Source organism: Bombus vancouverensis, chromosome 11, assembly GCF_051014615.1.
Source record: "Bombus vancouverensis nearcticus chromosome 11, iyBomVanc1_principal, whole genome shotgun sequence".
Lineage (NCBI taxonomy): Eukaryota > Metazoa > Arthropoda > Insecta > Hymenoptera > Apidae > Bombus > Bombus vancouverensis.
The window spans coordinates 7,402,517-7,421,654 of NC_134921.1; the positions used below are offsets into that span (position 1 = coordinate 7,402,517).

Here is a 19,138-nt window from a genome sequence, read left to right on the forward strand (position 1 = left end):
GAAATCTCTAAATTAAATCAAAGATAGACATTTTTACGTATCTGCTTTTAGATATATGCGATATTCTTTATTTGTATAACATATATTACTTCTAATTTAAATAAATTCAAGAAATTCTCTTTTCCCCCTAGAATCATTAATAATTGGCCTACATGAAAATACTTCAGTTCTAAAAAATACAATATTTTTTAAATGGCCATTGTTAACAGTTATTATGTTAATAAAACCCGTTCAGAGACGCTTCAACTTGTAATAACGTGAACTCGTATCACCTACACAGATACAAGCGTGAAAAGATCGCATAAAATGCTTCAGAAATAGCATTTTTAAAAGGAAAATTGTTTCAAAAATCGTTGTCACGTTCGAAGGTCCCCGAGGAATGGCGTAGAACCAGTAAAACAACCGAGGAATAGGTCTACCTATAGATGCCGGAATACGTAGGCGATGACGACGTTCCCGAGGGAGCTCGATTCATTACCGATCTTGAATAAATGATTACGCGGCAGTATGGACGATTGGCAACGTACAGGAGGATACTTTTGGAAAAGTGATTATTCGTTCGACGATGTCCTGTTCACCAGGACGAAATCGACCCCTAAGGACGAGCATCGTGACTGCCTATGTCGCCATGTATCTCCTTTAACTGCATCATTGATGATCGAGCTGGTCCATTTGAGAGTCTTCAGGACTCTTTTCTATATTTTTACGTCGATACTATTTAACTTCGTCCTTGTGTGATTAATCTATCTGTACACGCGATTCTAACTGAGCGTTAGAACTGATCATAAATTTTTGGGGATTCACGAAGAATTGCTGTGAAAGCAATTCAGGGACCCAGTGGGAAAATAATTTTTAATTTGAGAAAACTGTGGTTACATTTCAACATAAAAATCTGTATGTCTCCACACATTAAGACACATCGCTATGTATACTCGTAATAAGCTGAAAATTCATAATAATATTCTCAACTTTTTTTTAATAAAAATGGACTTGTACCACTTTTTGAATGTTATTAATTTTATGGCCAATTCTGATTAATAAACTGAAAAGATTAACCGGAGGGCGAGGAGAAAATATAGAACGCCACGAAACATCTTTATTGAAAAAATACTTAGGTAATATTTTGAAACTTATTAATAAGGAAAGAAGATTCAACGAATTTAATATTATATTTTGTAATATGAAAATTATACTCTGATTAAGTGAGTTTTACAGTAAGAATAAGCAAAGAGATTTGTTGTTTAAATAGCAATAAGCTATTGCATTGTAAAATCAATAAAAATGGATATTTCTAATCTTAACATTACCACAGTCAAATATTTCCAATCCCGAAATCACTGAAGATAAATATTATCTCGAGTTTTTACCATTAAGATAAATCAGTTCCAATAGACGACAAATTTTCGCTAAGACGATAATGTTGCAATTTTAACTTCTTCGTTTTTTCGTGATTCCAACCCCTAAGCTTAATGTAACATAGCAGTTCAGCAAAAGTAAGATACCATATACCTAAGATATCCTTTCGCTGCATCAGAGCCATGTTCCTGAGCACCATGTTCCGCGGCAGGGAAAATTCAAATGGAATCAGCCAGCCCTCTCTGTCCCCGTGCATAATTTCGCGGACGTCCTCGCGGACGTATCGACGCCTACCTGGACCACGTAGCAGCCGTAACTCAGTTTCGAAATGGATTGCCTCCGAGGAATACTTTATGCGTGCTACACGTCATTCCAGCCGGCTGCTCGATCCATGGCTGTTCGATGGCACGAGATACGAGGACAAGGATCTTAGGTATTCTACGTATCGTGCAGAACGACTGCATCAAGGTGCTACGCATACTATCGAACCTGTTTCGCGATAGACAAAGATCGAGACGAGGTGAGAGAAGAAAGGAAGAAAAGTCCAACCCCTGTTTCACGACCCACCGGAAGAAACTGCGAGCAGCAGGTCTACGGATAATCATATAAGGATGACTAGAGCCGTTGAAGGTGACTGGGTATCAACTTTTGATCCTACAGTATCTTGTACGACCACCCCCTTTCCAACGAGAGCGACTCGGTATTCAAACGGATCTAACTCGATATAAGCGGTGCTCCCTAAGGCACCCTTCTACAACGACGAAGAGGACACCGATCCATCCACCTACACCGCTTCCTCAACCACTCGCACTCGGTACTTCCAAGAAATAAGAGTATCCTCTCGCTCGATCGACGAATTCAATTTGCATCCTGGCTTCTATTTACCGCCTGCCTTTAGTGTCGTTTACTATCGGTGTCTCTCCGTTGGATTGAGTGGTCTTCGAGTTGAGCATAAAATGCTTACCGATACGCTTTGAGATAGATAGAATATGATGGAGACGTTGTGGAAGGAAATAAATTGTTGTAGTTACAGGGAAACATTTTTTTCGATAAGAATTGTAAGATGATTATTAGGTATGCATGTAGATAATTACATTCTTCTAGAATGATAGACATGTAATAGAATGTAGGATATTCATGCTGAATTTCAGAGTAAAAATTGGCATTGTACATACAAGTTAATTTTGTGCTATTATTAAGTAGTATGAAAGAAGAGACCATAATATACATTAAGTTTAAGGATTAAGTTTACTGCGATTCTTATAAATTGTATATTGATATAAGAACACTCTGCCTCATCATTCAGAAAGGGAGATTCCTTCTTTAACGTCGACTCAACAGGGTACTATTTATTTACAGATTCCTACTTTAATAAGAAAGGGTAACATTTTCTAATCTGTAAAGTTCTACTAAAAACTATTCATCATTGACTAAAGATAGGATACACGCGAATAAAAGACCGGACTTTGTATTCCAGGTTCTGAAATATCATCCTGCCAAAAAATCAGAGCTTTTCTTATGCCCTCTGCGATTTCCTATGACGAACCTACCGACGTCATGCTGTTTTACCGACATTATTACTAAGAACTTTTATATCTACCGCTTCTCCATATTTGACACCCAAGATTCAGGTATGTGAACGCGAATCCTGTTGTCACCTCTGATATCAGTAGCCATCAAAGAGAAAATTGCATATCTATGTAAGCCAGCCTCCCCTTTACGGTAATAAATAGGACATGAAAGGGCCTGTATCAATGGGTCTTGCGCCCTCATTTTTTCATTGCAAAATTTCTCGTGTGTTACTATTTCCATTGCGTTATCAATTCTTAGAAATCTTATATGCTACGAGATATACTAATATAATACGATGGTAATGTTAAAAATTGGTTTACAATTGCTGTTTATATCCTTTATTATTGAATATAAGTTTTTGAATATAAGTATCGGCATGCTTATTATAGAGAAGGTAGAATCTCTAGCGACAACCGTTGTCTCAGAAATTAATGTGATGTCGCTTCTTGTCCAATTCCGTGGAAAGTATAACCGATTAACGTATGCTATTATTAGTCCGGTATACGATATAAATATTAAGCGACGTCAAGCGTTATTCTATTTTTGTACCTCTTGCGTTTATCTTATCGGTCGATGGTATCATCATTTGTAAGTTTAAAATATGTTGCTATCTGCTGGCATGGGAAATTGCATCTATAACAACCGATGATACAACAGCTAATGGTGTCAAAAAATTGTTTATCTTTTAAAGATATTTGTTAAAAGTAAAATTGCAACTAGTGAGATTCATAGATCTATCCAGTGTGTTATAACAGAATTATAAGTATGTTATAAGCAAATTTTATACTATGTATTAGACTTAAGAAATTATATTATATATTTAATAAAGGAATGTGGTAAATAAAATGAGCATGATTTATATTTTATCGTATTTTAATAGTAGTCATATCCAAGAGTACGCCGCTGCGTGTTGCAAGAATCATTCTCGTCTTAATTACGGCTTACATTACTATAAAACGATTAGAAGCCACGTATTATTTTCCCCCATCTTTTTATTTTTAAGATCGTTACATCATTTGCAAGGGTTTCACGCATTTCTCTGAAATATCCTTGGGAAAAAGATTGCTTAATTGCTCTTTTACTTTCGTCGATGAGAGAAAACCAATTCGACGATCGCGCAAAACGAACGACCTAGAATGTCGATTGGCTGTTTGAATTCAACTGGAAGAGAGGCGGAAATGCGAGGTTTCTCAAGTAACAAGAACGACTTTGAAAAAACTGGAACAGATCTCAACAACTTTGAATTACTAACTGCTTTAACAAGTAACGATACTTGTGAATTAAACTTACAACAAATCTGTCATTTCTTCGACGCTCTTCCGTTCGTAACTAGTTGATCAAAAATCGTTTAATTCCCTTCTATCTACACGTAACAACGTCGTGATAATATTTCTGATTATACAAACGTGACTCTACAACTATCTTCTTCGAGTAGACAAAATGAACTCGTATTACGAACGAAAAATTATCTTAAAAGTCTTCTTCTGTTCGTGAACAATACACGAAACAATTCGACGAAAAAATGGCAGCGATAAAAAAGTTGAAAGCTCTCCACAAACGTAGCGGGATCATGGATCAGTAAAATGTGACAGGCTTTCATCTCTACGACAGCTTGTCTCGTTGTAAAAAGAAAGCAATCGTAGCTGAAACTTTTTCATTTCAGCTTATCCTCGTTTACGATAACGTAATAAAACACGTAGAAGCTTAGGACTCGTCGCTGGAGCTGTATAAAACTTGATCAAATTGTTTCAAGTTCACTGAGATATTTTTACGATTAATGTATATCAGGTCATTTTATAAGCAATACGTTCTTTTTTAAATTTTGGTGTACGAGCAGCGTCAAAATTAGGATAACATATGAATGTATAACCTTTAATTAAAAAATAATTATCATATATAGAATATTGTTTATGTAATAATATAATTATATCTGAAAGAAAAAGAAGTAAATTTCAAATGCTTCTCCAATGCAATGTTAATGATTTTGATATATCCTGCGTTAGCTCAGTCGGTAACAAATCAGTCATGTATTTCCCGTCACTTTTCTCATTCTCAGATACTTGCAACCTTTCTTCTAAGTTTTCTATTCCCCTTTTATAAAACTTTCATGGCGAGTTCTATTATATTAAACTCGACTCTTAGGAAGACCACATTACTTATAAAATGGTCGAATATATCATCTTCTTTTTATTGAATCTATTTTTGTTTCATCGAAGATTCGACATGCCTCTTCCTTTCCCTCTAAAAGGGAAAGCACGATGCGTTTAATATGTTTAAAGATTTGTAAAGTTTGGTAAAATTTGCGAATATTCAGCCCTGTCATGTCGTTTCTTCTCTTAACTCGTAATCTATCGGATAATTTAAGAAGAGATTTCGATAGCGAACCACTAAGCTTACGAGCGTCGCACGATTAAATTTTAATTTGGCACTTGCATTCTTAAATGTGATTTTTTCTCTCATATTGTTTCACTCATCTTAGACGCGGATTTAGATATATGTAAGTAAATACATGTTCTTGTTTCCTTTCTTCTTTCTCTTATAAAGAAGCACTCAACAAAGTGTCCAGCCCTTTTTACAATATCTCTCCTTTCGTATATTCGTTCTTTTTGATTTCTTTCAGTCCATCTACGATTTTACGTAACTCAGGCCTAGCTTCGTTTATCGTTACGTCGCTTATACATAGTCACGATTCTCGTGCGTTACGTCGACTGTCGCAAATAAAACTTCGCCCCTTTTCTTCTTACTTTACAATTGAAATTTCGAACGAAACCTTGGCAGGAAATTGTAAACACTATTTACGTTATTTTATTCGTAATTACACACGCCCGAAAGTTTCACGTCACGTTGTAGGAAATAGACGTGAGTTTTTTAATAACGTTTACGATACTACAGGCAGACAGAATAAACCGTAATTTTGTTAGCTGAACGGCAAAGTTTGAAGAAGAAACTCCTGAACGTCATTAAAATTAACGATGCTCTCTCATCGGCGAGAATCGCAAACGGCAGTCGACGTGTTTAAATAACTTAAACGCGGAACACTTAACGAAAAGCATCGGTTTCAGAAAACTTATTCACACAGATGTATATGTTCGACGCATACGTATCGATCTTTACACGTATATAAATTCTAAGTATCAACGCGTTACACTTCTTCCTTTAGTCTTATTTTTCCTTCTATTTCTGGTTTTCATTTTTTTTTCTTTAGTCATCCTTTAGCTTTACCTTATTTTGGCTTGTTTGCGAGCTCATAAACGTTCAACAACCCTATATACCCTACTAGACTTAATCGAATAAGTATAATAATAAAACGTGTAGTAAATATAATGTGTATGTATACACGTATATGTGTATAATATATATATATATATTTATATATTATATATTACATATATATATAATCCTCATATATCGCGTACGTCGATAAACGATTTAAATGTTACCTAATAAACGTCTCAATCAACCTTCCGACTAGATCGAAATTTATTATTAATATTAGTATTATTATTAGGGTTATCGTTCATTAAATATTAATTATTATTTATTTTTAGTATCGTTATCGCTAATTAATATAGAAATTTGGCGCATTTGTTTTTTATATCATTTGGCATGTGTATCGTTTCGCGACGATAAATAAATTCGTCGAATTTGAGCCAGACGAGCATATTGTATTTTTTCGATATATACCATTTATTATATATTTTATTTCTCTTTCCTCCGTACGCGCGCACAGAAATTTTTGCTCGAAATTTAAGGTCGCGTTAGATATTTTTATTCGGTATCGATGACAATATATATAGAAATATTTAATAATAAAAACGTGAAACGATGAATTTCGATTTTCTAGTTTTATCTCTTTTTTTTTTGTATGTATGTTTGTTATCTCGATATTTGTTTCCATCAATTTTTAGCAGCCAGGCGCGATTACCGGCAAACTGTTGTACATTCAGGGGGCATATTTTGTACATAGATATTCCTAGATACGTAATAACGTAAGCCTGCGTTATTATCTTTTTCTTCGTTTCATATAAAAAGAGGAGAAACAATCGGAGCAGTGACTTATTCCGTTACGATGTATTGTCCACAAATTATATATTTATCGTTCGCGATGGTTGTGTCTCGTTTTCTTTTTTTTTTTCCTTTTTTAATTATCGTTATAATTAATATCGTGTTCCATCGAGAGGAGAACGATGATCGAATGAATCACATGAGATCGCGTTTTTCAAGTCGGAAACCCCTGCTCTTCGTTTGTGTTAAGTACGATCGAAACTTCGTGTCTGTTACTAGCAAGTAAATTCTTAACGATTTTACGATTGAACGCAATTGAAAGATACAAAATCTTAGGGTTATTAACACGTCGTTTCACCATATAATATAATATAACGTTAGCGTTTCCTGTACACGTACATACATACAATCGATTACAATCTATTATATCGCCGAAGAACTTAATGAACGCAATATCAGACGTTGGAAGAAGACGCGTGAACATTTTCAGAAGCATATCGATGAGAATCAAGACCTTGGTGCAGATTTTCGGCGCGTTGAAAGTTTTTCGTTTTCCTTTGACGAAATTATTTAACGAAATTATCGAAAAATCAACATTTAAGATTCAGCTCTTTATATACTCGTTTCTATTTTCTAATTCACGCGATCTTCTCGTTTTGAGAGTTTTCAGAGATCAAAGTACAGGCGTTAAACGTACACGCTGTACACGTTCAAGTACACGCGTTCCCACTTTGGTCTGAATTCAGCGTTCCCGATGGATCCTCGACACCTCGATGATTTCCGTTTCGTCAGATGGCAGAACAGGCGGATGTAAAGTCGTACTCGAAACGCGATATTCAGCTGCTACTGTATGGAACACGTCAATGGATGTGACAAAGCGTGGTCCAGCAGGATGGGCGTGCCTGCAGCCAATTCCGTTCTCGCATCGCCGAAATCTTCGTCGCAGTCGAAATAATTACTCTGGAAAAGAGACGAATAATGTTTTATCATGATATAAAAGCTGATATTTTTTAGTGGATTATGTTCTTTGAATTTAGTTGGAAAATGTGTGTTTGCAAGTGACAGAGTAATTTGTAAAAGAAAAGAAGAATAGAAGAGCGTGAACTTTACCGGTGAGAAATTTTTGGTACAACGAGATCTTTATTATTCGCATTAATCAGTTACAAACAGAATAGCTGAATTTCTTGGACAATGTTATTTAATCAAACTAAAATATAGATAACAACATATTGTTATAAAAAATGATAATTTATTGGATTGTTAAATATTATCTGAAACATTAAATATTATCGCTTAGATAGGATATGCTTGGATAATAGATCTTCTACTGTATTGAACTTCGGAGGTCAAAGCTTCTTGTCATTAAATTTCCCAGGCTAAAGCTCTTTGACGTTAAATTTCCGAGGTTCGATCTTTGCGACATTCAATTTCCCAGGTCAAAGTTTTTTCAACTTTTAGCCTATAAGTTCAAAGCTTTTCGTTATCGAGTAATTTAAAGTGGCGAGCTTTCCGACATTAAGCTCTCTAACCGAAAGGGCTTTAGCTGTGTAGTTAAGCTAACCATTAAAAGGTCGAAGGGTCTAGCCTCGGAGGTGCACGCAAAAGAAAATATTTAACCTTGGAAGTTCAATGCCAACCAGCGTTGGCCTTGGAAAGCAAACTCAATGTGAAAATTCTCTGACCGTAAATGCTCGAAAATACACAGTTTGCTTTGTTACGAGTTGAGAAATACGCTAACTAAAAAAAAGCTAACAGTCTCATTAACGTCTCCGCATATGTATATTCTATCGCGAGTAAAAATAGAGGACGAAATTTCTCTCGTTAGTTATTCCGAGATTCCACAAACAAGCTCGCACACCTTGCGAAATTTCCGGTGGAATGAAAATTGTAATAGGTTAACCGATACGCAATAAAATTTTTAATTAAATTCAGACGCCAAGTTTCCACGTTGCATTTTCTTTCATTGGCTTTCCGAAACAAGAACGCCAGCTGATCGCGGTCGCGCAAGTGGAAAACTGGGGCAAAGAAATATTTACGCGTTTGGTCGAGAAAATGGCTAATCAATGGGAACCGCCTCGCCTCGGCTATAATTGGTACACCGGGAGCTTTAGGCAATTAGTTCTAAAATCGAGACAATATCCTCTTAATTTCCAAGATTATACTCTCTGACTCGCGCTAATTGCACACGTCGCGTGAGTGAGTTCGTGAATGGATGCAATTACGCGTTGTAATTTCCACCATTCCGTAAAAAGAACTAGAGGAAACTGAACTTTTATTTGGAATTTTTGTACTTGAAGAGATACCATCACATTATAAAAATTTTTATATTAACGAATAAAACGAATAATAACTTATAACAAATTAAAGGAAATTTCTGCGTTTTCATTTTTTCCTTTCACTTTCTACATTACGTGATATATTGTACTTTAATAAGATGTTACCTAAATAAACAATAAATGTATCTATTTCCAGTGAAACCGGCCTCAAATTTTGATGGATTGTATCTTCTTTACAAAACCCTACAAGAGGATATTTTCCTATTATTAGCTATTAATACAAAAGACATTTTTTGTGACTACGAAAGAAGTTAATCCTGAAAAGGTTAAAGAAATATAAATTCATGTACAATGGAAAAATATCGTCGAATTTATATAGCAATTTGGAGTATCACTTTTATTACGAAAGAGTGTTATAGTGACCCTAAAACTGACCGCTGTAATGGAGCACGTACGAACATTAGTTCAGCGTTAAAATATTTTATGGTACTACCGTCTAAATGTACTTTAGGAGATATATGTAATCTTGACATAAATGTTTTAATCAAATAGTATAATTTTTATCATTATAACTAAAATGATACCTCCTTATAATCACATCTACAGAAATTTAAAATTAGGTAAAGTTGGATTCCTTAAAAAAAAAGTTTTATAAAATTTTCTGACCTCCACATACGAGATAATTCTTATTGTTTGATTTGTAAATTTCATAACTATGTCACGTTACGGATACACATTTTATTATAGTAAAAACATGTAGAACATGTATGTATTTACCTGACAATCGATGCATGGGCAGCTATCGGTCAACGAACAGGTAAGACCAAGAATCTCGACAGCTTCTTTGTACAGTTCCGCGCTCGATTTCCGTTGCCTTGGTGGTGTGGTCGGCGCACTGACTGTACCCGATGGTCTTCTGCCTCTCTTCAGCCTCGAAGAGGACTCTCGAGACAAGGAGGAGGTCGACGTCGATCCTCTCCGCCGATTGTCACTGGTGAGCAACGCTCGTCCCGCCGGCGAGGCGAACAGTTGCAGCATGTCCATGTCCTGCAGCCAAATATTATCAGTTAGTCCTACAAATGAAATATTCTAATCGTTGAAGATATGAAAGTTGATTTTAAGACGATAGAAGAGTCATGAATTTTCAAAGAATGTTTTTAGGAGTTTTATAACCACAGTAACCACATCAGCATAGGAAATGTGTATATATAAGATCGTGAATAAATTCGTGAAGAATAACAATTTTCTGCAGAGCAATTTTTCTCCTGAAACATTATTTTCTCATATAAAGTCGCCCATGTACTCCAGTGCGTTTATTGTCGTAGTTACGAATAGGGACACAGAAAAGTACTTTTCGATGCCAAGATATATCGGAATTTCTATATGCATCTACGTATATGTTTCATGTTTCCAACATAAATTTCGAATATACTACTATTTCATCTCTTTAAAATTTTATTCACGTTATCCTTCTTTATATACAGGGTGGTTGGTAACTGGTGGTACAAGCGGAAAGGGGGTGATTCTACGCGAAAAAAGAAGTCGAAAATATAGAATAAACATTTCTTTTTTAATTTTTTTTTTTTAAATCTTTCCATCGAGACAACGATTTACAGTGAGATCCGTTATAACGTACCGCACGCGTACCGAGCGAAAATTCAAGGTCGATTTTCTCGAAAACAAAGCCTCAAACGAAAAATTTTTATTCTATATTTCCGACTTATTTTTTCGCGTAGAATCACCCCCTGTCCGCTTGTACCACCAGTTACCAACCACCCTATATATTTCTGCATCGAAGCGCGTATAAAATAAATATCGTTTGTATGAAAGTTTCGTGCCTTATATCGCCATTTTTTCCACAAAAATACTGTACCTCAATCTTCTCCCTTTTGAAATCGTTAAGAACATGTAGGTAATTTTGACAATATTAATATTGTATCTTAACGAAACCGAAATATGATTTTCGTCAAACTCCTTTGATCCAATATTTTTTAAGTATTTAATTATTAACTATTTTATTTCCAAGATCTTACTCGTAATATTTTTCCCTGTACATTTATTTATATTGAACCAAGTATAAAATAAATATCTTTTTACAACTATTTGTTGATTTATTTTACCCGATTTCTTAGAACCGTTTAATCTGAACCGTTTAAGTAAGCAGTTAAACAGGTAAATTGGTCGTTCACTAAAGCCTTGACAAAATCCTTAATCATTGTTGAGCATTCTTAACTTCAAAGGGTCGCATCAATAAACTCGAAGGGGTTGATTGGCTTTTGTTAAGGGTGGTCGTGCTCCTTTTTGCTCGTCTGCATCGTTGACTCTCGTTAGTCTACCACGATGGAAGTTGTTCGGTTGCCCCGGAAGGGCATTATTCTCTTAACGAGGTAAGACGTACCCGCAAGTACCTCCTCCTCTTTTCTGCTGTCTCGTTCGTTTCATATTGGCAAGAAACTCTTTGAGACTTTTCCACCCGCGAACACGCCCCACGGGCGAAAGGGATTTTTCTAACGATGCCACGACGAGCGTCGTCACGCCGAAAGTTCCGTGTCCCTTTTCCCCTTTTTTCTACCTGACACTGGGAGAAAGAAGCGCCCGAAAGAAATTCTCTGCCTCTCCGGTGGATTATCAAAGAGGAATGTGACAAGCTCTCCCCGAGTATTCTTGTCCTTTTGAATTCTTTGACGCATCGGATGGTTCGAGGCGATTAGTTTTACGAGAAAATGTACCAAAGATACTCTCTTCTCGAAAGATATTTCTTTAAGAAATTAGAATAAATGTGGGATATATTTTAAATTTTGGATTTGCGTTGTATATCGAAAAATTTGCAATATTCATCTATTTGTTGTAAATTATTTAGTCCCTTTGAGGTATAATTCTAGTGGTTAGGTCCGTCAAATAAATCTGCTAAATAACCGTTAGACTTAAAACGAGACACTGAATCGCCAAAAAGATTTAAGGTATCGATGAACTTGTTAGCTACATTAGATAATCTAGTGTCACCAGTTGTCCAAACAAGGAGGTATATGTTTGATATTATGGACGTTAACATATGTATAATATATTAGTATTAGCAAGAATCGTTAGACAGCAAACATATCCATCAAGTATCCTGTGAAAGTAAATCAAATCAGTGGTAATCCTCCTATGACCCAAGTTTCATATTTATTGCAGTATTTGTACAGTATTAAAATGGTTATAGTAGGTTTGTTTATTATTATTATTTAATTTGTACTTTACAATTTGTCCAGCTGGACATGTTATAGTAGGTGGTAGAAATTATTTGACCAAATCTGTACGCAGCTTGCCCGTTTGCATCGTTGCACTGTTTTAAGCTGTGTCTTGGTGTTTGACCCGTGGAAAATCTTACCAGGAAGCTTAAGGCTTTCTTTGCTGAGCATATTTCCCGAGTCGTGTGATCGGAAAAAGATAATGACGAATCGTTTTGTTACGTCCGGTGACTCTCTATACAAACCAGACCCCATGCCTCAATATCTTAAAGTCCCATCATAAGTCTTCGCATTTTCATAGTTAAGGTCCTTGAGACCAAAAAAGTATGTTTTTAGTTGAAGTATTCTTGAGATTTATTGTCCATTCCGAGAAAACATGGGAAACGGTTTTCCTATGCACAATACCACCCACGGGCAAGCTTTGAATGGAAGCGACCAGGACCCATCCTTACCCACCAGCCTTTTTCTTATCCGATTAGAAGCAATGACGGTTGCCCTCACTTTCCCGGCCAAAATTGCCATCAACGAATCCGATGGTCCCGCGCGTTAGACACACCCATCAGTAGCTTTCCTCCGCGACAACATCGTCACCGAACTTCATTGGTTTTTCATTCGTTGACCAGTCAATGTCTTGACTGGGTTTTCGTACTTAAATCAGTCACCATCTCTTGAATGGTTTTCCGTACTATTTACACTTCGCTGAGAATACATCTACACACACCACGCGTAACTATTTATATCTACAAAGTTGTTGGAATAAAGTGCATGTTTTAATTTGTTAACCAAGTGTTATCATCAGTTCAACCACCTCTATTATCCTAACCGAAATAGGGGACCAACCAATTCGTGGCGTCGATTATCAAATCGTAACGGGAATTTACGACTCTCATTGGTGCGCTTCTTCGCGATCGATTCTCTTCGCGAACGGTCCAACACATTTGGATCACCAATAGAGTTGATAAAAAAAGGTGAATGTCCAGAAGGAAATAGTACAGAGTTGTAAGAGAGAAATGTATGACATTGCATTTTCTAATATTGAGGAAAGATTTGTTCTGGATATACGAATCGTTAATAATTGAATTTTCTGCTAATTTTGTTATCAACGTGATATTAATACTTTAAATGTTAAAGAATTTTTTTCACAGTTTTTAGGATGATAGAATTCTTATTTTGTATTTCTTAAATATTCATGTGTGATGTTATACTTCTTTTTTCTATCGTGAAAATTTTTACACATAATGGATTCGATGGTTGCTACTTCGCCCTTAAGGAAAATCAGCTGTGAAATATAAAGCAGCTACGGTAAGTCAGCTCAAGAAAGGGTAACGTGAGCCCCGGCTTCTGTTCAATTCGTTAATTAGCGTCGGTCCAAAGGTGCTCGCGTAGTTCTTCCACTAATTTCCACCTCGAGCTTCCATTGAAATTAGAAATTACAGCCACTTTAAACCGTTTTGACGCCAAATGAAAGGAATCTGTGCAATTTTCTACGCAAAGAACGGCATCGAAAAATTCGGCTCGCGGTTTATAACACGCTGAAAACCGTGGCAACACCTTGCAGAGTTCAAGCCTTTGTTCTCGATAAACGTGCAAGCTGGTTGATTGGAATTTTGCGACGAGAGGCAAGCGTGCTTAATTATCGACGGCAGATCATTAAAAATCCACCTCCTGGTTGCCGCAACGCGGCACTGTACAAACGATCGTGAGTCACGGTACTACAACGCGAATGCAGGAGCCGTTTCGCTGGAAGAAAATAATTGGAATGATCCTGACCTCATGTGCGAAGGAATTCGTCGAGGAAGACGCGGTGGTACTTCTATGCGTCGCGGTAATTTGAATGACCCGTTAGGAAAATTCAGTGACTCATGAAAATATTACTCACCTAAGCTAAAAGTACTCCTCCTTTTTCATCTCATGGAAATTTCTTACAATTTCCAGAAAATTTCAAAATAAAAGATAATAATATAAAATTGATGAAATTTTACATTCCAATAATTAGGAAAAATTTATTAAGAATGATAAAATAGTGTGACTAGGGTGATGCATATGTTCGAGATTTGGAGATTTGACTCGGATAGCACATCTCCCTTTTTTGGGAAAGTCTGAAGTGTCTGCCTCCCCGAGCTATAAACCTTATGATGCGTTCATCGCTAAGAGACTAAAAATCATCTTAAGTGCTGATGGGTCGAGGCATAGGTAAACAACTGACAATACCAGAGGATATGCACCCCCGATACAGGTAAACCAAAGAAAACCCACGGACGGAAAGTCAGGATGTACGGACGAGACGGAGCTGTTGGTGGAGGGAACAGCTACATTCTTGAACAGTCTTCATCAGAGTGCCGTACCGTTCGTTTGAGACTCTACCATATTCAGTCTCAACAAGATCGTACAACCGTCGTGATCAGAACGTCAAACTCTTCGTGTATACTGAAAGTGCAAATAATGTATCAAACGATACTAACACTCGATATATTCAATTTACCTCTACCTTGTGTGTTAACTCATTGAAAGTTCGCGATATCAACCGATCGGTTGACCCTGACCGATCGCTATTTAGTTGAGAATTCGCAACAGCATATAAAATTTTATTTTGGCGAGCAATACACAAAATAACGAAATTAGATAATCTTGCGTTAAATTAGATGAAAGTCATATTAATTAAATGTACAAAAATAAAGGTATATTCAGTTAACAGGAAAACTCCATTTATTTGAATATTTATATGTATAATGGAAATTCATATAAGAGGACTTCGCCAATTTTCTTCATTACCTATTATTTCTCGTTCACATAGTAAGAGCTCACATTCAGATAAGTGGATTCATGCAGCAAAAGCTCAGTTGATAGAGGATTAAATAAAATTCCGTTCGAATAAATGGAGTTCAGATAAGTGGAATTCTAACATACTTGAAAAATTTGTATACAACCGTGTATATATGAACGTATATTTTCACGAATAATATAATATTTTGATAATATCGTAATGTGAATAGTATTCGAAATCAGATAATTCGCTCTGCTAACGAGAGATCTTCATTAATGCAAAAAAAGCGATCAATAACCGACTGCTAATTAATCCAATGCAAATCCATCTGAATGTTACATCATTAAACAGCTAGTTACACACAACAATTTCTATACGAATCCATCACATGCAATTATGCCATCGTGTTGGTATGAGGTTTGAGATGCGATCATCTCTCGTGGAATCGCGAAATCTCAACGGAATCGTGCAATCGAAGAGGGCATGGAAAATACACGCCGGTTAAAAGGCTTTTCGCCCCGGGGGTACGAGACTTTCCAACTATTACCAACCATAAACGTTCGTGAAAAGGAGGATGCGCTTTTAGAGCTTGGTTCACCAGCGTAGAATCTTCGTTGGAAACGATTCCGCTGCTTCTCCACGAAAGGGTTTTAATGCATTCCCCGCTGTTTGCTTGTGAAAGAATCGAGGAATCGTAAAAGCAATTCAACGGTTAAGAAGTTTTCGGTGATCTCGTGTCGATATCTCGTAGAATTTTAGCAGATATTTTGCGAAGGAATTAATCCAATTGCGTCGAATATTTACTTTTCTAAGTCTGCCCGTACGTATCCTTTTTAGAGCAAAAACTAAGCTCGAACAATATAATATTTGCGTCTTTAATTGAAATCGAATGAAGGCTGTAATGTATAGCAATGATGAGAGAGATCTTACAGATGACGTAAATTTCTTCTGAGATACGTAACACTCTGATATAGTCTGATACATATAATACTATCAAACATTATTTACGCTTATACCAAAATTTATATTCAATTGATTATTTTCCAAAGCATTTGCCTACGTAAACTAAAAAAGAAAAGGTTTATCAAATTTCGGAATAGAGAAGGAGGTATATAGGTATAGATATTGGAATTTGAGCAACTTGGATTCTATTAGTCATTTATTCGGTTTGAAATATTGTTTCAAGCTTTCAGGTTTGCTCTCATTAGACAAGTTATTTGCCTTGAAGTCGTTTGAACTCAAATGACCTAGAAGTTACTTGAGTTCAGGTGATTTGGAACGACTTGACTGATCTAAAGGAAGCTTAACTCATTACGAAGAGGCATTGAAGTACTAATCGACTTATTACTTTCACTTGCTTTCTAGATCAAAGGACACAGAATGTAAATTTAAGTTCCACGGTCTATTCTGTATCTCTAATTTCACGTAGAATAACTGATTTTATTATTTCACAGCGATAAGCCTTGATTAAAAGATTTTTGCACTGAAAATTTGCGTAAACTTCAACTTATATGTATAAGATTGCTCATGGTATTTGGAATCCTAACAATGACTCCGGCGGAAAGTTTCTCTTCATCAAGATAGAGGAGCGGAATTCTTCTTTAGCCTGCGGTGCAAAGAGTTAATATTTGGCTGGCTGGTCAAAGTTTAAGTCGTCCTGGGGCGAACTCGCCGTACATTTAAGTTTTATAAGCGCGATTCCACGACGTTGGGGAGCAGACTCGATTAGAGTTGAAGCTCTTGAAAATACATCGCGAGGGAAAGACGTGTACGAAAAGTGGCAGTTTGTACGGTGTCAGGGATAACGAAACTTTACGAACTTGCAAAAAATTCTGACACCGAGCTGTCCTATATTCTTGAAAAAGATCTTAGAATATTCGTGAGATTAAATCGTTCGACTATCAGCAAAGACTGTCCATGTCAAGCTTTTAATTAAAAATTCATTTAACGAAGACACATTCGTTGACGAAGACGTATTTCCTTCGTTTAATAATAAAACTCCTCTTAAGTCATTTAGTAATATGGAAAAGTCAAAAAAATTTAACGAAGCAGCGTAACATTTGAGTTTCTCCGAACTGAACTAAACTAATCAACTCCACTTTTCCTAAATTTCTTGATTTTACTATGTGGCTACATAATTAGTGATTAATTCCCCTATATACGATAACAACTCCCATAAGATTTAATTATTGCCAAAATATGGTACAAAAATGATAAATTTTTAAAAATGTTAAAAAATCGTCATATTGCTTTCTTCTGTTTTCCAATTTACGAAGTTGCTCAATCTAGTCTGTAGACTTGTTGAAGACTTGTTCAAGATCATTGATTTCACTCAATAACGGAGCAATTCATCCTAAGTAATTAATATAGAAATCCAGAAAATTTAATCAGACAGAAAAATTAAGGAGGCAACAGTCGTTGAATGAGAGAAACAGCGTAAAATGGCCATGTCAGGGGATTGTATCATCTGATGAAAGGGATCTTTCTCCTCTTCGACCAATTGACCGAATCTTTATTTCTACCGCGACTAAGGAAGCCCCGAAGGAAACGTCGTCTCCAGAATCCAGGGACAAAAGAGTGAACAGGAAATGGCAAAGAGATCAAATGCCGGGAGATAACAAGTAGAAAGCTGATTCGATGTACCTACACCATGTGCCTGGCCAGACAGAGACTCCAACGATATTCCCCGGGGAGACATATCCAGGCTCCTCGTCTCGTATTTCCTCGAAACGTGCACGCGAACTTTCCTCCAGTCCTTCGACGCTGATAAATAGCTCGCTGGAAAGGACAAGTTAACGCCAGCCGGCTCCTTTTTCCACGGAATTCCTGTAGCGTGATCTACGCGGCCGGAATTGCGATCGAACACCTTGAAATTCACTAGAACGTTTGATGGAAGTTTCGTGTTCACGCGGAAAATCAGATATTCCACCAGTAAAACGCTATAACGTTTCGTTTCGATCAGATCGACAGAAAGATCAGATTACGTGACGTTTAAACGCCATCGTGGATCGAGATTTCCGTATGGTTTCCCGCCTTGAAACGTCGAAAAGGGGGTGCACGTTTCTTCCAGGTTGACGATGTCGAACGTTTCTTCGTGTCTTCTTTTTCTTTCAGAGAAATAAGACGATTTAACGGCCTCTTTTACTCAAGGCACGATCGTAAAGTCCGTCGTTGACTCGTTTCTATAACGTTACCTAACTGCGCCAAGATGTTTATCAAGACGCGTATTCCGGAATGAACTTACTTCCGCCAAGTTTCCAGCTGCAGCTTTCCGATGGCAAAAGTTTCTCTATACGCCAGTGAACACTGTCAATAGGGTTTCGTGTTTGTAAAAGTCTTTCAGTAAATATTCCCAACGATCCTCGCTATTGATAACGCGATAAACATTAAGCTGTTTCATTCTCTTCCGGATATAAAAATATTTTTCGTTCGATCTTTTTAACAGGATTAAAACTGTACTGTACAAATGTCTTAAACTACCTGGCAAACGGAAACTAGGAATGGAGAGCACTCATGTTCAGAAATAATAACTGGCACAAAAGATATTGATTAAATAGTTTAGAGTAATTTTTATTTCAAGAGATTCTCTGTTATCTCGACAAGAATAATTCTTCAACAACTTTTCTAATTTTATTATTCTCCATTCCATCTTTCATAAAAATAATTTTCATCGATGAATTTCTTCCTAATAATTTCTGTCCTAATTCATTGAAAACGATCTTTATTTTATAACAATTAGGATGTCACTCAGACATGGATCAAATACTATTTCATTATATCTTAACATTTTCAAATTGTACTTATTTTAACATTTTCAAAAAAATTATGAAATAAGGGAAGCCATAAATAGATAATACTATAAAGTTTGTTTCTATACAATAACACGTGAAAACGTTTGCTACAAGAATATTCACTTGTCATTATAAAACCACTAA

General features: G+C 36.2%; 1 protein-coding gene across 4 annotated transcripts in view; it reads right to left on the reverse strand.

Moving 5' to 3' along the window:
- Positions 1 to 3,783: 3,783 nt before the first annotated feature.
- The window catches only part of LOC117153179 (uncharacterized), a 140,188-nt gene continuing 124,833 nt past the window's right edge, over positions 3,784 to 19,138 (reverse strand). For all 4 annotated transcript variants that reach the window (XM_033326948.2, XM_076622694.1, XM_076622695.1 and 1 more), the window contains 2 exons: positions 9,987 to 10,256; positions 3,784 to 7,893 (listed from right to left, as the gene is read on the reverse strand). In XM_033326948.2, the coding sequence (XP_033182839.1) occupies positions 7,777 to 7,893; positions 9,987 to 10,256 (387 nt within the window). In that variant the 3' untranslated portion in view covers positions 3,784 to 7,776. The remainder of the gene's footprint in view (positions 7,894 to 9,986; positions 10,257 to 19,138) is intronic.